Source organism: Falco peregrinus, chromosome W (assembly GCF_023634155.1).
Source record: "Falco peregrinus isolate bFalPer1 chromosome W, bFalPer1.pri, whole genome shotgun sequence".
Lineage (NCBI taxonomy): Eukaryota > Metazoa > Chordata > Aves > Falconiformes > Falconidae > Falco > Falco peregrinus.
Window position 1 is genome coordinate 29,506,159 of NC_073743.1, and position 21,480 is coordinate 29,527,638.

At 37.7% G+C, this 21,480-nt stretch overlaps 1 protein-coding gene across 6 annotated transcripts in view; it reads right to left on the minus strand.

Annotated features, from left to right (window-relative positions):
* Positions 1-6,995: 6,995 nt before the first annotated feature.
* LOC129783027 (rapamycin-insensitive companion of mTOR-like) overlaps positions 6,996-21,480 on the minus strand; it is a 109,195-nt gene continuing 94,710 nt past the window's right edge. For all 6 annotated transcript variants that reach the window (XM_055792680.1, XM_055792679.1, XM_055792678.1 and 3 more), the window contains 8 exons: positions 19,971-20,997; positions 16,529-16,706; positions 15,257-15,341; positions 13,644-13,877; positions 12,032-12,175; positions 11,097-11,220; positions 10,027-10,165; positions 6,996-9,874 (listed from right to left, as the gene is read on the minus strand). In XM_055792680.1, the coding sequence (XP_055648655.1) occupies positions 9,800-9,874; positions 10,027-10,165; positions 11,097-11,220; positions 12,032-12,175; positions 13,644-13,877; positions 15,257-15,341; positions 16,529-16,706; positions 19,971-20,997 (2,006 nt within the window). In that variant the 3' untranslated portion in view covers positions 6,996-9,799. The remainder of the gene's footprint in view (positions 9,875-10,026; positions 10,166-11,096; positions 11,221-12,031; positions 12,176-13,643; positions 13,878-15,256; positions 15,342-16,528; positions 16,707-19,970; positions 20,998-21,480) is intronic.

Below are 21,480 nucleotides of genomic sequence, written 5' to 3' on the forward strand. Positions count from 1 at the left end.
CTGCATGAATCTCTCTGACCATTCGGAATCGGTTCATGCCAGCATTCAACAACTTAAAGCTGTAGTCTTTAAACTTTCACAAGAAAACAGCTGGGATTGGTTGGATAAATTTTTTGGAGGATGGGGGCTGTCAGGATGGTTAAGAAGTTTAGTGAAGACGATTGTTTATGCCTTAGTCGGTTTTGTCTTCTTGTTACTCTTTTTACCCTGTTTGTATATAGGAATTTATGGATCCCTATCTGTTTTCCCAACTTATATTTTAAAGATTTACAAAAATAAGCCTTTTCAGTTTGGCCAGTTGCACCCTTTACTGAAACTTTTACTTGGTGTATAAAAAGGCTATAGCTCCTCCCTAGAAACTTTTCATTTCTAATCCTAGACCTTCACACCCACACCACCACTATTACAAAGGCAGGTAAGTTCCTGATTCCAACCAATTATGGATGATTTACTTGCCTTCTGTGCATCTGAAAAACCCATATTTTCTTAAAATTAGGGTTTTTTTCTTAAAATTAGGTTTCTCAAAATTAGGTCATGAGAAACCCACGCAATGCTACAGCCTTGGGGAAGAATGGCTGGAAAGCTGCCTGGCGGAAAAGGACTTGGGGGTGCTGGTTGACAGCCGGCTGAATGTGAGCCCCCAGTGTGCCCAGGTGGCCAAGAAGGCCAACAGCACCCTGGCTTGTATCAGAAATAGTGTAGCCAGCAGGACTAGTGAAGTGATTGACCCCCTGCACTTGGCACTGGTGAGGCTGCACCTTGATTACTGTGTTCAGTTTGGGGCCACTCACTACAAGAGGGACATTGAAGTGCTGGAGTGTGTCCAAAGAGGAGCAACGAAGCTGTTGAAGGGTCTAAAGAACAAGTCTTATGAGGAACGGCTGAGGGAACTGGGTTGTTTAGCCTGGAAAAAAAGGAGGCTCAGGGCAGACCTTATCACACTCTACAACTACCGGAAAGGAGGTTGTAGCGAGGTGGGTGTTGGTCTCTTCTCCCAAGTAACAAGTGATAGGACGAGAGGAAATGGCCTCTAGTTGCACCAGGGGAGGTTTAGATTGGCTGTTAGGAAAACCTTCTTCCCTGAAAGGGTGGTCAAGCATTGGAACAGGCTGCCCAGGAAAGTGGTGGAATCACTGTCCCTGGAGGTATTTAAAAAACGCGTAGATGTGGTGCTTAAGGGACATGGGTTAGTGGTGCATTTCAATGTTAGGTTTACAGGTGGACTTGATGATCTTTTGAGATGTGTTTTCCAACCTAAATGATTCTATGATTCTATGAATGCTTATAGCCCTAAGGAAGTCTGTTAAAAGTAAATTGTATCCCATCCCAAGTAAAAGCAATTTTTCTTTTATCCTCCTCTTGCAGTGGCACCATAAAGAACATATATTTTACATGTCGTATCACCATCCAGGGGTGAGCAGCAGCTTGTAGGATAGCAGTTAATCTTACAGTGTTTGGGACGGCAGCCGTAAGAGGAGCAGTGTTTGCACTTAACTTTCTATAGTGTAGGGTTAAGCGCCATCTCCCATCTGTTGTTTTAAGTGGCCACATGTGGAGTGGCTGGAAGACAAGGGACATATTATGAGCAATCCAGATCAAGTAACTTTGTTGTAATAGCAGGCTGAGCAGGTCGAAGCTGTAACAAGCTGCAGGTGTTTTGAAGGACATATGCAAGGCCAAGGGAGACAAAGAAACTGTGTATTCACAGAGAGATAAGAGACTTGGACAGAAAGATCAGAAAAAGCAGGATGCCTGCACAAGGGGGGAGCAGCGTGTGGGTGCCACACCGGGACCAATCATAGGGGAGATGGAAGCGTGTGAACGAGTAGTTTTAACCTATCACCTTTACATAACAAAGCCTGAGTAGCGTGTGTATTTTTAGCTGGGGGTATAAATTGGTGTGGGTCTATTAATAGCACCTGTAGAGTATAAATTGCTGTGTAACCCTTAATAAAGTGGCACTAACTTGATCACATTGGTCGTACAAGTTGTGTCCGAGCCTTCCACGTCAACAGCCACACTGGGGAATTATATGAGACTGCATTTGGGAGATCACGTATGTTTTTCTAGGTCAGCTATGAACTCTGCAATTCCCATCTGGTCAGCTGCAGAGATAGGATACTGAGGGACATTCATTATTTTTGAGTCAGGCAGTGTGGATGCAGCTCACAGCAAGCAAACTATGCCAGTTCACTGACACACACGGGTAGCTGCTAACCAATTATGCTCTCGGCAGCCAAAAGACCAAACACTACTGTCCGGCATTTTCCAAACTCGTCCTTGTAATACATCAAAGCCTAAAACATTTTCCTTCCCTGAAACTACTGCTAATTGGTGCCTTGATATCCTTTTCTCCCCTGGCAATAACAATTTTACTTTAGCTACAGGGCATATTTAACTTTTGCTGGTAAATCCTATTATTTTAACCCTTTGTCGGCTGGGCTTAACATTAATTCTTTGAGCATCCAAATTTGAAAGTATTGAAATTTGAGCTACTGTGTCACTTTAAAATGTCTCTAGTTGTCTTTGGGGGCCAATTAGAACATAAATATGAGGGCCATCTGTGTTACCTCATTGATAGTCTTCCATTGCAGGGTTTAAGAGATCGGGGAAAGTGTCAGGGGTTCTGCAGAGTCTCTTTTACTTGCCAGATCCATCTGGTGTCTGCATCAGCTCAGGATTGCCCTGCTGGTGTTGGTTCATCCCACCCCATTTCTCAACTATGATTTACAATACCATGCACCACATCTGTCCAGGTCGGGATGGGTCGGAGGTGGGAGTGCCTGTCCTGACCCTCCTGAGCATTATGTTCTATGTTTTGTCTTATTTCATAACTTTTTGCAATGAGGCAGGATTTTAGAACATCAGGGGCTCCCCTTATCAGCAGTCTCATGGCTTAGGGACCTACAGGGGCAGAGACAGGGATAGCCTCCAACCACCACATCACCCATAAGTTTTTCTCTGTTCATAAACAGTAGGTCAAGTGGGGCATCTCCCCTGGTTGGCTCACTTAACAGCTGTGTCAGGAAGTTGTTCTACACACTTCAGGAACCTTCTAGACTGTTTCCTCTCCACTGTGTTGTATTTCCAGTGGACATCTGGTAAATTGAAGTCTTCCACAAGAACAAGGGCTAGCGATTGTGAGACTTCTCCCAGCTGCTTGTAGAATACTTCATCTTCGTACCAATCTTAATTGGCATACTCACTTCCCAGTCCTACTTATCAAACTCAACCTTTTAAGGCACATTCTTATGATAAAACGCCATGGTGCATCACAATGCCCAGACATACAATTTTAACGGGTGTGGGGGAAACAAGCCAGGTTCCTTAGATGGTCTCAAACCTGATCTCCTACAGTGGGCGGTTCTTCATTCTCCCAGTCCCTGCCTTTGCGTACTGCAACTTGGGCAGTGTGACTGGAGCACTTGTTGGTGAAGACCAAGGCAAAGAAAACATTGAGTATCTCAGCCTTCTCCATGTCCTGGGTAACCAGGTCTCCCGTTTCCTTCCAGAGAGGGCCCACATTTTCCCTTGTCTTCCTTTTATTGCCATCATACTTATAGAAGCTTTGCTTGTTTTCATGTCCCTGGCCAGATTTAACTCTATCAGGGCTTTAGTTTTCCTAACCTCATCCCTGGATGCTTGGACAATTTCTCTGTATTCTTCCTGGGCTACCTGTCCTTGCTTTCACCTTCTGTAGGCTTTCTTTTTTTTTTTTTTTTGTTTTTGTTTGTTTTTTTTTTTTTTTTTATTTTGTCCAGGAGCTCTTTGTTCATCTATGCAGTCCTCCTGGCATTTTGGCCTGATTTCTTCTTTGTTGGGATGAATAATTACCATATGCACCCCTGTTGTACATAGCCTGAGAGCAGGCTGCTTTTGTAGCAGCAGCAGAAAGTTCACTTAATGATCTTATTGGTATAGCACTGGGCTCCCCGCTGTCCTGAGGGTCTATGCCCCCTCCCTGATATGCTACTCGCCATGTAATAGAGTGTGGTTCAGTGTTAGGAGCTGGTCCCTCCTGGTCCCCAAAAGCCATACACTTCACTTTGATCTAACATAATATGATCACCTCCACTTAAGGAGACATGCCACAGATATTCAGTCTTGCTTTTTCCAGGCTTCCACCCACATTTTTAGTGCAGATTGGCCATTTGAAGGGGGTCCTATGGAATAGCCTTTATGGTATCTCTCTGGTTGCTCCCTTGAGATCCAGCAAATATCTCAATTTTAATAATAGGGGCTACCTTAAATTCTGATTCATCTAATTCACTCTCATCACAAAGTTCTTGGTGGGAATCGTCCCAAAGATCTCCATCCCAATCTTGCAGGGAAACAATTAGCTTACAAAGTTTCACAGGATCTAGCAGACTGGGAGCCAAAATTCTCATAAATTCTAGTTTATCCTCAGAATTCCTGCATTTTTATTTTTCCTCCACTAAATGTTTCTGCAATTGCTCTATTCACAGATATAACAGCATTTCTTGTTGCTTTCTTTGTTTAACCACATCTTGTAACACTCTCCTGTTCTTTAAATTTCTTATACTGTTATGAAGCTCCCAAACACATTCCAAATATTTTGCATCTTATCCTCTTCTCTTTACCATCTTTCAGTTTCCCTCTTACAAGGTTTAACTGTTCTTTTATCTTATTCCAATTATCCTGCTTTTCTCATGCCCAGTCATCTGAAAATTTTGGTGGTGTTAACTCCATGCCTCTGTAAGTAGTCAGTGATTGAATCTGCCATGGTGCTGACTATGCCAATTTTTGTCGCAGGTGAATTATTAAAAGAAGTCATTGTTATGGAGCTACCTAAAAGGGGTTTATTAATCATCAAACAATAATCAAATGGTAATTAATCAATGACTGAATGAAAATCAAATGGCAATCTTTTGTCTTCTTGTTACTCTTTTTACCCTGTTTGTTGCAGTGTCTACAAAAGTGGATAGCACGCTCTATGAAGAAAGTTCTTTTTGTGCAACAGGAAAGGGGAGATGTGAGACAGGGCCTGAGAGGCAAGTCTCCAAGTATGGTCCAGCTGATAAGTGGGGATGTGCTGGAGCTTGTCAGCCATAAACCTTGGGAGGACAGCTGTAAACCTCGGGAGGACAAGGAATGTGAATAGATAACAACCCACAGGCCGAGAAAAGATAAGGGAATGAGGAACTGATGGTGCCAAGAAGTAACATGTTGCTGTTAATTGATGACTGTAGAAACTTACTTAAAGTGTTCTTTGTTTGTAGTTAACCAATTAGGGATTGCCTAGTATGTAATGCTTAGTTTAAAGAACCAATCTGTTTAAAGAGCTTGGCCTCTGATAATATATATAAACTTGTGATTGTATACAATAAATTGACATTTGCTTGCATCAAGCAGTGTCCCGTCTCTCATCGCGGCACCTCTGGATGGCACCCCTGTCCTTCAGGTGTGTCAACTGCACCACTCAGCTTGGTGTCATTGCAATTTTGCTGAGCGTGCACTCAATCCCATTGTCTATGTCATTGATGAAGATACTGAAACAGCACTGGTCCCAATATAGACCCCTGAGGGGCACCACTTGTCGCTTATCTCCATCCAATTCCTTATCCACCAAACAGTCCATCCATCAAATCCATATCTCTCCAATTTAGAGAGAAGGATGTTGTGTGGGACAGTGTCAAAGGCCTTATAGAAGTCCAGATAGATGACATCCTTAGCTCTTCCCTTGTCCGCTGATGTAGTCACTCCATCATAGAAGGCCACTAGGTTGGTCAGGCAAGACTTGCCCTTGGTGAAGCCACGCTGGATGTCTCGAATCACCTCCTTGTCTTCCATGTGCCTTAACATAGCTTCTGGGAAGATCTGTTCCATGATCTTCCCAGGCACAGAGGTGAGGCTGACAGGTCAGTAGCTCCCAGGGTCCTTCTTTCTATACTTTTTAGAAATGGGTGCAATGTTTCCCTTTTTCCGGTTACCAGGGACTTAACCTGACTGCCATGACTTCAAATATGATGGAGAGTGGCTTGGCAACTACATCAGCCAATTCCCTCAAGAGTCTGAGATCCATCTCATGAGGTCCCATAGACTTATGTATGTTCAGGTTACTCAGGGGGTCTCTAACAGTGGGAGGGACTTTGCTCCCCAAGTCCCTGCTTTGCAGTCCATCCACTTGGGAGGTGTGGGATGAGAGAATGCCTTTGAAGACTGAGGCAAAGAAGTTGTTGAGTACCTCAGCCTTCTCCTCGTCCATTGTTACCAGTTTGCCAGTCAACAGAACAGAATAGATGCCTTCATTTTAAATGTGTTCTTCATGGTGAGGTGAGACAATTTGGCCTGGTTGGAGTTCCCACCTCAGCTCTGGCAGACACAGCTCCCTTGGTCTTTTCCTGGGGAGATTTTGCACTAATGAAATTTCATTATCTTGAAGCAAGGAAACAGTTTGCTTGGTGATGCGATGAGAAGTTAGCTCCTTTTTATCTATAAATCTGCTTGCTGGTTCTGACAGGTGGTGTTTCATGAAACTACCTGTGCTTAAAAGCACACAAACAGAAGATTCCAAAGAGCATAACGCCAAAGTCAAACAATACAGTCCAGGCACTAGAACTAAAAATTAGAAAAGGATTTTTGCATGGGTGGGTGGAGGGCATGTATAATTTTTTAAAACATCTGTCTTACATTAATGGTTGAATGATTTCAAAACTGAAAACTGTTTATTTCTGTCATTGTTTATAATTCAACTTTCACATCTGTTGTCAAAATGCTAATACTTAATGTGCAAACATCACATAATGGAAAATGATTTCTCAGTATCAGTACTCTTTTTTTAATTTTTAAAAAAGGCAAACTATGAAACTATTTTTATAAGACATCTTACAAACCATTAATGTAAAATATATTTTCGATTAAAAAAAGTTTATTTGGAAAGCTTCAGGTTGTTCTAGTTAATTAGTAACTTACAAATATCAATAAAATTCCAACCCATTTCTAATGCTGAGAGGTACAGATGAGAGCAGAACAACTTTAAGAAGTTTAAGCACATTTTATTAACAATGCATCCCTTTGATAAGATTACACTTCAGGAGGCTTTTAATGTGCATAGAGATGAACTGTACACGCTATACAAAAAAAGAGGAAAAAACTACACACACAAAAAATCAAGGTAGGCAATATCATTTTGGGACAAACCTCTGTTTAAATTATACACAGCTCAATGCAATATTCTTATGGAAAAAATATAAATACTTTTTCTTTCTATATTACAGGTATACAATATAAATCAGATTTCAATGTCTGTTCAGTGACCTACAACCACTAGAACCTCCAAACATGTAGCAGCGTGTTACTAAAAAAAAAAAACAACTACCACCACCACATGGGACAGGGGAATAAGTCTTGAGATTTTTCTTGATCCCTTCCCTCCTCAGAATGATTAATTTACATCATCTCTTGTAATGCATTTTTAGGGATGCTGACAGCCCAGTATTGAAAGAATTTTTTCAATTAAATCTAGAAGACATCTGCCTTCCCCCCCCCACCCCAAGACATTTATTCCTGTGCTAAAACACCCTATTCAGTAGCAAAATGGCATGTTACGCTTTTTTGGCATAAATTACATTTCTCTAATAAAATAGTGTATTTTACAAAGCAATTCAAGCAAAATGTGCAATTTCTGCATGCTGTGGCATTGCTATCCATCTGTGTTACAAAAATAGTCCAAAGAAAATCCACATTCTTTACTGAACATACAAATCTGTTCAAAATAAAACTATCCAGGGAACCAGAATCAGGAGTTAATAACCAAGGAGATGGGGGGCTTCTAGCAAATTACAAACGTGGTTTCTAGCATGTCCCCAAAGGTCTTTTACAGTTATCAGATTTTACTCTCACCTAGTATACCTTTAATAAGCACATGATAATAGAAGTGTAACTGGGAAAAAAAAAGTTATGGGACTTGCTTTCAACTGGCTCCACAGCAAAGCCCTGAATAACAGGACTTCTGTGCAGCCCTGTCAGGAGGCAATAGGAAACCTCAGAGATGCTCTGAAGCCTGGCAATAATTCTTTCACTATGCTCAGCTTGAGCTCACACTTACAAGGTAATACCAGCTTCCTGAAGTCCAAAAAGCCAAATACCAAGATCAGGACATAGACTAAGAAGCAGCAACAAGTCTTTCATCTCTCACTAGGCTTTGATTATTACCTATTTGTCAAATTTTTCTCTTGAGGCACCTAGTAAAGGTGCTATAGGGTTTTTTTCAGCTTCTCACTGCAAATTACAACTCTCTCGTTCAAGACCACTAGATATGTTTTGAAATAAGATGACAAAAAGACAAGCAGTATTCTCACTGCTGCCTTTTAAAATGTTTACAGGGGCAGCTTACCTCAATGTGCCAAGCCACTGTACCCTAAACTACTGAATACTTTAACACTTCATTGTGCCTTGGGAAAAAACCACTGCCACCAGCCAATGAGAGCACATTTAGGGTACATAGGTCAAACAAGAATTGTCAGATGAGGAAAAGTGACTGTTTCAAATACAACATGCCAAGGGCCCAACATACGTCTCCAGCTCCAAGCAACGTCCATGACAGCTGGGAGCATTCTGTATCTCTGAATTTCAGACAGCTGAAAAAGTTTCTCTCTCCAAAAGGACACTTGCAGCACCCAGTTTTGTCTTCCTCCCCACTCAGTGGAGAGAAACAGACCCTTGTGGAAGTAATTGGGGAAGTCAAGTCAAATGCTAATATAAAATTATAATTACTGTTGCTTCAAAATTTGCTACTTAAGGCTTTTCACTACAATTATTAGTACTATTTGATGCTTGATCACTAATCCATTGAAAATTCCAATTAAAACTTTGTTTTTATAAAAGGCTGTTTCCATGGAACTTGGAAAACACTCATGTCTTCTCACAAAAGCAGCAATGATTAAATGTATTCAAGTTTAATTTATAAAATATTAATTTATCTGATACAAATAATGCTTTTTAAAGGTTTTTAGTTAAGAGTAAGACCAAAATTCATAGTATATGAGCATGAGTATAGAAACTGCAAACACGTGCATATCATTCAGGGAAAACAATCTGATTTCAGCATTTTAAGTTTAAATGATTTGTTATTTCTAAATTAAACTGTAGTGAAAATCCTTAACTGGTTCAGATAAGATACATGTACGTAAGTGTAATGAAATTGGAGAGACTGCTAATAAAATTGTTTACAACTATAGTAATATTAAAATAACTTAAAGGAAACCTCAGATTCAGAGGCTTTTCTTTCTGTTTGAAGTTAAACCACCACCCCCCCCCCCCCAGGTAGCGTTATAAACAATACAAAAACCAACAGAGAAGGGCTAACATTAATCCCCTGGTGTCCATAATTACAGCACGGCTCCCCATTGCTGGCAATGGAATGCACCCTCATCTCTCCGATTCCTGGTATCCAGGGACTACAAAGCAAGGCATCATTCTGCTTCTCTGGAACAGAATCAGAAGTCAATCATAAAAGATGTCCCTGTGTGTTGTCCTTTTTTTTTTTTAATTTATGGCAAAATATGAAATGAAAACTTGTGGAGGTGTTCAGTGCTCAGCTCTTGCATATAATAGCAATTACTATTATTAAAACTATGGTAATATTTAATAACTCCCCAAAGGGCACAAAAGACTGGGGCAGTAATTGGTTAAGGAAAAGTTTTCAGTTCAGTCTTCAGGTACCAATAGCTTCTGGAACAGTCTAGAAAATGATGCTCTAAAGCTTTTTATCTAGTCATTCGGAGGTTGTTTGAGGATTTCAGAAAGTCTATATGCAATGCACTGCATGAGACAGTGGTCAGGATTCAGCTGATGTATCAATTACTGGCTGTTTTGTTGGTGTTGCTAAAATAGCCTCTGCTTCCTCATGCATCTAAAAGACAAAGACAGATAAAGTATTAATGTCACTAGAAAAACATCATAAAATGGTTTCCTTTAAGACATATCTGAAAGCATTCAGAACATGAAACCTGAACCCAGCTGGCACATTTTAGTGCATTCAATGCATCTGAACTTTCCACTTACTTGTAAGAACTGTACATCTTGAAATAGCTCCTGAATGAACCTTCGAGATGGAAGTCGAAATGTACAATGTGCTAACAAGTAGGACACCTCAGAGTAAAGGCATATGTCATCAAATGCTTGGGGATATTTCTCCTTAATTCTGATCAACAGGAAAAGCAAAATTTTAAGTCTTGAACAATTATCATCATATTTTTAAAAACTGTTCAATTAAATTTTGATTGACATCATTAAGAAAATAGAACTCTTCAGTAATAGGCGTTATACATTCTGGATCTGATGAAGCAAGAAAATCAGAACAGAAAGCATTATTTTGTACCAAACTGGAAGAATTTCCTATTAATGAGATGAAACAGAATATATAAATTGAAAGTTGCACAGAATCTCTGAGATCACCTAGTCTTAAAATAATGATGTTGAAAGAGAACAGTATATCAAAGAATAGGCATCCACATGTACAGCAGTAATAAAAAATACTAAAAGCTAACTTAATTACCTGTAAGCATTTTTAAAACTAAAATTAGCATTTCTGCATTTTCTTTTAGCAGTTGTATGTCAGTTTCCAACATCACTAGCCCATATACCTACATTTTTTATCATCATGCATGGTCCCTGGATTTATATTCCTATATTTTAACATGAGATTTTCTATAAATTAATTCCAGTAGTTGTACTCTTGTTTAAAGCAGATTTGTGTTTCTCAAGAAGTTACTTTCAGATTGTTATTCTGGTTATCTGATATATATTATTTGGCACAAATAACAAAAAAGAATTATCATTTCTTTTTTAAAGATGCATGACATACTGGGTACGTAATGAAACATCACTACAGTTGAATTATTGATTTGAAAAATAATGGGGAAGAGTAAGAAATTAAAGACAGAACAAACATATTAAAAGGCAAATTCTTTGCTTAGCTTTTACATTACGTTCAATCATCCCCAATGACCTACAATTATACCTGCCTGACAATTTTTTGAGAAGTCAGAAATAAGGTGAATCACTATCTCAGAGATCTTTGCAAATACATACAACTAAATGTTGCTAAAACATCTGAAATGTATTTAACTTACGTCAGAAGTCCTGTTTCATGACCCTTAGTTCCTACTGAACTACTCAAATTGATTACTAAACGTAAGACTTCTTTCCGCAGAAGTATTCTGCACACTGGTGTATCATCTGGGATTGATTTTACTCCTAGAAAAACAAATTCAGCAGTATGGAGTTTAACCAGAACAGTCTTTGATTGTGCTAATCTTATGCCACATAAGTCTGTTTTAGCATTACACACACACACGAGTACATATTTATGCGTGTATTCTGAACTACCACAAATGTTCCCATTAAAATTAAACCAAACAAAAATATTATTTTCATTAAATTTAACATGGAAATATTAAAAAAAAAGGTAAACTAGCATTTCATAAATGCTGTGTGACATTTAGAAAAATCTGTGAGATTCAATTACAGTGCTGTCTCTATCACTAAATCATGTTACAAATTGGGTGATTACCTGTTCTGTTTGTATCAGATACTGGCGAAGTTAGCAACCAGCTACTTGATAAGAAATTAAAATAATTCAAAATGTAAAACACAAGCCTAAAAAAGAAATGTCTTTCTCTTTACAGAAATTCAGTAATTATTTTTTTAAAGTGTTTGTTTTGGTTTTTTTTAAACTACCAACACTCTGGGGGAAAAAGGCAATTGATTATAATGTCAGATACAGAGCTGCATTTACATTACCTGCAAAAAAGTCATAAAGCTAAAGCAGAACAGTTTGAATGTATGCCATCTGCCATAGTCATTGATAATGCAACTACCTTCCTGGATAATGATTAGGGCATCCAAAGAGGGGCTTTTGCGGTTTTTTGTTTGTTTGTTTGTTGTTGGTTTTTTTAAATTAAGAGCATTACTTTGTTGCAGTATATATAAATATTATTTTTCCACAATACCTAAAAAATACTTTAAGAGTTATAGTCTCTAATAATCATAAGGCTTTCAAACTTACCTAGTACAAGATCTGTACTCCTGATGCTGCTAGATGAAACACGGGATACTGCATCACTACAGCTTGAAATTCCAGAAAATTTGGAGGAATGCACATCTAAGTGATTGTGTATGGTCTGCCCACACCAGTCAGTATATGGAATGTCTGAAAAATATGAGAGAAACAAGATTTTGCATCTTTGTTATTCACACTTTTCCTCACTTCAAATGCTTTTCTTATTTTTTAACAGTGGTAAGCATGCATATGGTAACTATCAGCATATAAACCAGCTGGAAACTAGATGTTTGATTTTGGACAAATCATACTCAAAACATCTAAAAATAACATTTTAAAAAAAATCTTATAATACTCGAGTGAAAATAATCAAATTTTTAGCACTGACAGAAGCCTAAAAAACTGTAATCACATGTAGAACTCATGTAAAATAGAGCATGGATATATCAATAACATAATAAAGATGCTCTTGCACAAGCTTTTTGTTCATACAATTACTGCAGGTCTTGCAGAAAGGGCTCTGACTTCATCAACAGAAAGATGTGACAGGTAAGATACTTCTGGGAGGTTTCACTATCCATAGCCTTTGGTGTTTTGGATGTAAAGAGATGAATGTAAAATCCAAGCTTTTAATTATTGTGCAGTTAACAGTACCATAGAAAAACAGGTCTGAAGGGACTTCTGGAGATCAACTAGTTCAATCTCTTGTTCAAAGAAGGGCTCACTTCAAACTGAGATCAAGTTACACTGCGAAGAGTTTTTCCCCTTATGTTTAACTGGAATTTCCATTCCTATAGCACATATCCATGGTCTCCATCCTTCAGCTTTGTGCTTCTGACAAGAGCCTGGGTCTGCCTTGCCTGTAATCCCCTCATGCTAATTGAAGACTATAACTGGAATTTTATTTGCCATCTCTTCTCAACACTGAACTTGAGCTCTCTCAGACATTCCTCACATTTTGTGCATCTTCCCCCTTGACAACAGTACTCTTTATGTGTTACTACCTGAATGCATAACACTGTTGTAAAATGGTAAGGATTCCTACTAAGAAATTGGAATTTCCATTATGGGATTATCTTTTTATGTAACTGCAAGCTCTGCAGAGGAGGTTAGGAAGAAAATCATTCTGAATCTGTTCTGAATCTCAAAATATGAAGAAAGATGACTAAATCCCAGAAGTTACAGCTCAACTGCAACAGACTCCTCAATCAGATTTCCTTTGTTTTGTTTTACAGTACAGACTTGCTTTGAAGTCAGACTTTTCATTGGTTTGACCGCAAACCTCATTTTTCAGGACATCAATTTGTAAGTACTAAATAAGCTTCTGAATTTTATATTTTTATTAGCTTTTAGAAATATTAAACTACTAACACCACTAGAAACAGAAAAGATGGAAACAACCATAGAAATACCATTGGTTACATAGCGAGCTTATTAAGGAGAATTAATGTCAAGGTCAATAGTAAGAAAAAAATCCCCAAACCACCCCCACCCCCAAAAAACCCCAATCACTCTAAACCCACCAACAAAACTCCTTATAGATTCATCAATTTTAAAGATTAACAAAATTCAATATTTTTATTCAGTTTTATCATACTTTCCCACAAGGAACACTAACCTGTATGACTATATGAAGAGTTCACTTTGTTGTTATGCTGGTAATCCAGTATTTGAATGCAGACACAGTAAAGGCAGTTCTCATCTGTGTGCTCCTGTAGCCCTGTATCCTCTGTATTTTCTAAAAACTGAGAGGCGTCTGAACGGCTGGTATTCATTATTTCTGTGAGACTGATCTGCTGTCGGAGCGTCTGAAAAGGACTTTTGACAACATCACTTGTACCTGATGGAAGACCTGTATATAAGCAATTAGACATCAGAAAAAAACCCCCACACAACAAAGAGTTAATAAAATATTATTTGAATTAAATTTCCCCTTTTAAGCTTTTTAAGGCTGAGAGGGGGGTGTGTGTGTGAAGATCTAGAAACTTTTTTTTAATGGTTAAGCTCCAAAGATTTGTTGGCATTCGGGAAATAAACATCACATTTTAGCCCTGTCTTATCATATATAACGAAACATTGCAACGGACAGAATACAACCTCTAAACAAACATACTGTTAAGAAGATATGTGGTAAATCCTGACATATCAACATTAGTAATACCCATGGAACATTAATATGTTACGAATTTTCATAGTATCAAACAAGATTAGTACAACAATATACCAGATGTATAAACAACATATGCACCAATGAAACCAGAAACATAATTTAAACCCCTGTAACTTAGTGCCTGTAATAGGATGAAACTAGACTCAACAATGCAGAAACAAGCCAAAGACAATGTAGTGACATGCCCTTCCCTGGGTGGAAATTACCAACAAATACAATCTTAAACAGGCGCTACTTTACACTGAAACAGTAAACTACAAAACCACACTTTCGGGAAAGTCATCTTTATATATTACATTAACAACACAAAAGAAAAAGAAATATCAGTAAGATGTGTCTATTAGGATGTTCAAAGTGCTTGCAATAAAATTCCAGTTAATTAAGAAGCAAGACAATAGTTATCCTATACTACTTTAGGACCAGTACTGATGTTTCTTTTTCAGTTGTCCTACTGAAAAGATACATATTGATGCCCTACAGATTTTTGACAACTCTGGAGTAAAAAAACAAAAGTGCATTCCAGAACAAGCCAGGCATTACTGAGCACTTGCAATTTTCTTGTACCATGTTCCATCACCTCCACTGATCAAATGTCACAGAAACATCACAGAGAGACAAAATTTACTTTCTGAAATACGCATCTAACACTGTTATTGGCTCCTATAAATTCACGTGTAATCAAAGGGGAGTCAAAATATAACAGTTCAATATATATATGGCATACATATTTTATCTTAGCTTAAATTGTTACTTTCTTTAATGCAGTATCACTACCAGTTTTCAATTAACATTAGCTCATATTATAATCAAAGATATGTAGACTTTCCTTCTTAGTTTATTAGAGCTGGATCAAGCTTTGAAGCAACACCACATTGTCTTGAACTACATAAACCAGGGAATTAATAGCCTGCTATCCTGAATCCAGAAAACAGCTCTCAAAAATTAACAGCTAAAAATAACCTTTTCTGTAAAGAAAAATCAACAAATAAACCCCAACACTTCACCCCACCCAATGTACAAACAAACAACAGAAAGGTACAGAAGAGGAACAAAACTAATACCTTCTGCATCAGGTGCAAAGACCCTAGCTCCAGAGTCATCAAATGGGGGTGTAGTTTTCTTCTGGAAATATGGAATTTCCTTTACCTAGAATATTCAAATGAAAGTTAAAATAAGCACAGGTGGAAATAACATGTTGTCAATTTTTTACTTCAGGAAAAAGATCCAATTGGAGGAAGAAATTAAGAATGGGCTCCTAAGTAGTAAGGAAAAGCCAATGAGAAAAACATACATTTGTGAATGAACATTTATTAAGCAAGGCTTATGAACAGTCAGTAAATAGTAAAACATAGTGGTGACAGGCTGTAAGGAAACCAGTGACCCAGAAGTGGCTATTAATGATCTGTCCACAACCACTCTACAACACTGGAGAGCTCGGGAACGTAGAGCAAAACCACCCAGGACATCTAAATTGTTGCCTGTAAGATGTTATCTACAAAAACAGTTGAGAGAAAAGAAGTGATGCAACATAAATATGCATAAAGACTGTGGAGGAGAGAGAAATGAAGTAGTCTTTTCATAAAGGGGAAATAGAAGCAGGTATGATGGAAAATCTTGCATTTGCTCTATCTTTAGTAAGAAATTTAGGTTTGAAAGGCAAAGACTAAGTAAACTAAAGATAAGGAAGCCACTGATTTACCTTTGACATAGACCATATCCTGGTTTTGATAATTAGGTAACAGAATATTAAACATTGTGATGCATCAGTTTGTTAGATGGGAATGTGTTTTAACTAAGTAGAGAGAGGAAGACAATTGATACTTAAGATAAACTGTTTTAATTTAAAGAAATATACCTGTAAGGTTAAGTAAAGACAATATATTTTAATGCTATGATGATAAATATACAAATAAAGTAATATTAAATCAAGATCATGGTAGCAGAAAGTTTACTGTGGGATTATGCACATAATTTATGGTTGACCAATGAACATATGGTTGGCTAAAGAGATATTAACAAATGCCCACAGACTATGCTAATTTTAGTATAAAAGCTAGCTGACAACTAAAAATCTTATGACAGCTTATTTATGCTACAACTGTTGAACACACTTCTAACCTAGTGTGTCATTATTTGCCTAATAATACAAAACAGACTAGCACTTTTCTGTAAAAAGGGTTAGAAAAGTAACTCTTGTTCTCCAAAATGCATTCCTTGAAAGTACTACATCCAGTTTTCCTCATTTCTGTAGATCTAATCTATTCTGATGATAATGCAACAGTTAACTACCTTCCAGTATGAAAATGCAAATTAATCTGTTATCACATACATACCTGGAATATTTCATTGATATTCACTGGGAGAGCAAGGCCAAGGTAATCATCAGAGCTACCATACGTAGCATTAGAAACCATGGAGCGAACAGAGGAGGAACGCTGAAGTGTGGTTTGGTTAATAGGACTTAATAAATCTTCTTTATCTAAAGAGGCATAACTTAAAGCTTTCATGAACCTGTAACATTGAAATAATAAATCACAACCTTGGTAAATGTCTCATTCTGGCACATTACAAATAAGGAGGACTGCTGACACAAAGACTATCCTCATCTTCCCACTGTAAAACCCAGAGCTTGTTACAATATCAAATTACAGCTATAGGCTCACTGCCTTTGTTCTGTCTCATGTTGTATTGCATGGATTGGTAGTACCTCGGGTAAAAATTTGTGATTTTTTTTGTTTGTTTGTTTAAAGTCCTGGGACAGGGACTTGAAAGATAGCAGGATGGAACTTCTGCTTAAGGGGTTGCCAACCCTGTAAAAACACAAATTGTCTCCAACTTACCAGGCTTTGAAGATTTACAGCCCAGACACAGTCAATAAAGATTTAGGCTTTTAAACTGTTAGCACAGAGCTTGAGCCTGCTGAGTACCAGAGATGAGAGCAAAGAACATTTTTTTTCCTGTATTCTAAAGAAGCCACCCACTAGGTCACCCAAGCACGGAAGAAGAATTTGCTCAACATGAACAAAGAATAAACTTGAACCTGAGCAGTGAGCAGAGCTGACTGTGACAAGCAGCCTGAGGAACAAAGAAAGAAATAGGTTGGGAAAGGAGACAGGAGAGAGGAGGCTGGAGAACAAGTCCTCAGTGCTGATAAAAGTCCTGATAATGGAAATCTCTCTTTTGGCCATCTGTCATTTTACTTCTCATTGAAGATAAAATGCTTTCTGCTAATCAACCTAAACAGGTGGTCTATGCAGTGGATTAAAGCTTCCTAGTAAAAAGAGATGCTCCTTAGGAACAGTAAATTCATATTATATTAATGCAAATTATTATAAATTGGAAGGTAAATACAGTGAACGTTTTATTTCTTGAGCTGGACTTTTTGCCTTAGAAATAATTTTCTATCATTTTTTTTTTTTGTTTAGATGGGCAATTAAAATGTCTTCTCATCCATAGCAGCTTAACAGATTTATACCAAGATAAAAATAAATTATTATGGTTTTACTATGTGTTGTTCAAGACATTATTATGCGATGGGAATGTGCAGAACGCAGATTATAGGACATCAACAGTTTTCTTGCTACTAATTCTGACCAATGCTAATTAAGGTAGCAGTGGACTTGCAATAAAACTCAAGCCATACTTCAAAACCCAAAGTTACCAATTGCATTAGTTATTTCATAATAAAGTATTCTATAATTACTCTCAATATAAAGATATATGTATTAATCCTAAACATTTGTCCCTGCTTCTGTTGGAAAAGCTAACACATATATCATCAGTAGTGATAAACACTGATAAGTTTTCATGAAATCATGTATGCAGGTGGATGGGGCAAGAGCCACGATCAGGATATGAGACATGCACCTTAACGTTTTTGGTTGGTCTTTAAAGACAGAGGTGGAAAATTTATCCTCATAAAATAATTTGTGCAAAGAAATAAGCCTTTCAAACTTTTGAACGCATGGAAGAACTAGAAACATCACTGAAGTCAATTTACAGCTGCTACTTGCTATGAATACCTGAATTTGTGAATGAAGCATGAATCAAAGAAAATTTCTGCAGACTGACAGAAGAATAGCCTTAGAAGACAAAAAAGGACAGAATATTTCTTTCCAATTTATTATTAAACAGCAGTTAAAGACAATATTTAGCTGGAAGTAGTAACATACTCTGAAATTAAAAGGACCACAATTATGCAGTGGAGATACTGAGCTATAACCAATAAGAAAAAACCCCATATACTAGTTAAATCACAGTCTTTCCAATCAATTATATCAGTAACCAAGACAATCTGACAATCTTTTGTAATATGTACATCTGTAATTTTTTTAACCTTCTCAGATATGAGCACTCTGGTCATTTCAGTTAAACATTAAAACAGGTCAGCTCAAATCCTTGCACCTAACCACTGATATGAGAGATCATGAACAACTAAGCACCATGAATACCGTTAGTATTACACTGCATGCTGAGTCTCAGGGTGAAAGTCCACTGCAGGGAGGCTGCTTTACATATCAAGGGCATGACTGCAAGGAACCGTACAGCATGACTACAGCCAGAACAGAATCTACTGCTACTGAAATGACACTGACTTGTTCCTGCATTAGCACAGGAAGCCAGTGACAAAGCAAGGAACAGCACTTCTGATTTCCAGGATGGTGCAGCTTAACTACCGAATCATCCTTAATTTAATTGGCACACACAGTCTAGTTCCAACTTAAAAGAACAAAGGGAACAAAACTTATCTTTTATGGCATCTTTGCAGAATCATGTGAAAATATAAATAAAATTAATGTTGCTCTTAACCAGAAAGGAAACTAGTAGTAATAAACAGGCACTACAGACATTCAACTTGGTATGTGGATTGAAATTCAGGGACCAGCATTTGCTCTTCTGTGCAGTAAGGAAGACTAATGTGCTGGTAAATTCCCCCCTTTCTCTCATGTGAGACAGGATATTCAGGTAAATACAGAGATAGAAAGTGTCTTTTCCCTTTCAATAATTATCTGAAAATCCAATCCACTAGCTAAAAGCTGATTTGAAAGGAAAAGTTTGGGAAGTAGAAGAGCTTTTAAGAGAAAAGTTGTTAAGCACTGACTGTAGCTGCTGGAACAGTGTCAATGTCACAAGCTACAGATATATAACTAATTAGTCTTCAGAAGAGCTAATATTACTCAAAAATAAAGAGGTGACACTGCAATCTAAAAATTAACCCTATGAGTAAAATCTTTGCTCTGTTGTAGCTAAGAAGCCAAACTCACATTCATATCAGTGGTACCAGTTTCTCATCACTGGCCTCAGTGCCACAGGGAACAGCAATATAGCATACTGGCAGGAGTCCCTGTCCTAAAACCTCACCAAATGACATTGAAAAAATTCTCATCTGAAATACAGCTCTGACTGCACGAGCAATTTTGTGTGATTGTAACTTCAGCAATGTTAGCAGTACAGTTGCATTTAAATATTAAAAAAAAGTTAAACAGGAAACAAATGTGATAGAAGGAAACATACTCCCCTTTGTCACTAACAGCATTAAAGGGACTGAGGACAGCTATGAAAGCTGGGCTTCTCTGACAGCACTTAGAAAATTCAGACTTCTCATTAGCCTATTCTCCTCCTAATATTGGTACTGCTTTCAGCAAAGTTATGAATCGTCCTGCAACAACTGTCACTTTCAGATGAAGATGGAAAAAAATATTAGAAAGATAACTTTTCTTATTTAATTGCTCTTACATCTTTGAAGCAAGAAACAAGCACATAATAATCCCTTACCGGCTTGGGGTCAGCCGAGAATCCAGGCTGCCAGACTTCATGGTAATAGTGTCAGTAAACAGCACATCCTTTGCTGGAGATGCTAGGGCTTCTGAGTGAGACAGTGAAGGATGCATTCTCTGCTGTTGTAAGCGTTTTAGTGTAGCATAGCCAAAGGCATCTCGGGAACTTGCATAGCTAAAGTTATAGTCAGCAAGATTTTTTATTGTAGCAAAAGAAGGAGCCTTAAGAGACTGGGCTCTTCGGGGAAGCGTATGAGAAGTCCCTGGGAGTACCAGGGATACAGAGCTGGATTTTGAGAGAGTCAGGTGGTTAGACTGTGGTGTTGAACAGTGACTTGGTTTAACTGTTTTTGTGCTTACCACAGTACTCAAACTTCCACAGTCAGTATCTATGTTTGTAGTGTCCACACCTACAGTCTCCCTTGAAGGGCTAGAGCTCATTGAGCTTATGCCACTTGTTGTAGTATCTGTATTAAAACTTAGGCTACGACTCTTGAAATGTGTTTGTGTAGTACCATCTCCTATTAGCCTTTCTCTGCTTGTGTTTTCCTGATGAATTTCATTTCCAAGACCTTTTGGCAGCTTTAGGTCATGTTCTCCAATACTTGGAGTACAATCAGTATCTTCCATGTGCTTACTTCCAACAAAAGAAGTTTCTAATCGTAAAGCCTGGATTTTAGGAACTCTGAAAACAGGGTTTAATTCTTCCTCAGCAAGAAAGTCTATGCTACTGGAAGTTTCTGTTGCAGTACGATTTCGCCTCAGGCCTGATTTACTGTCCGATGTCAGCTTTCCTCCTTTTGGATCACTGCTACTTTTATGTTTTTTATTAGGTAGAGTAAGAGAGCTTAGAATACGGTTTTTCACAAGTCTGCTAGAAGAAAAAAAAGGAAAGGGACTACGGTCTTTGTCCTTTGAAGGTCCAGGTCTGTCATAAAATATTTGTTCTGCATCTTCAGTAATATCTAGGAAAAATGTACTAGTGGAAGTACTACCAAAACGGTCATCCTCCATGATGAACATACCTGAAATTATATGAAAATTTGTCACTGAAAATGGATGTTTCTTCAAAGTGTATAAACTATGTTGTGAAAAAGTAAGCAATTCTATAAAAGCTAAAGTGGGAGACACTGTGTTTTACCACAATTTGAATTCAACATTTTTTCTGCAGAACTTAGTACTGTAAATTATCTTCAGGTGTACTTGAGCTGAAGAAAAGCCACACTATCTTATTTCAGTGCAAATATTCAGCTACTAGGATTACAACTGATGCGTTCCTTTAACGATATCTAAATATGCTATATTTCTGGATTTAAATTTCAAATATCAATAGCAAAATTAAAATGTATTAAATACACAAAATATACAAGAATTTAAATACAGCAATACTATATATATGTGTGTGTATACACAGAATATATATTCAAAATATTCCTTTATTCCTTTGAGGACAAACAAGTAAATGTATCTTTATACCTAAAGCATGGAGATTTCTGAAGGGTATTATA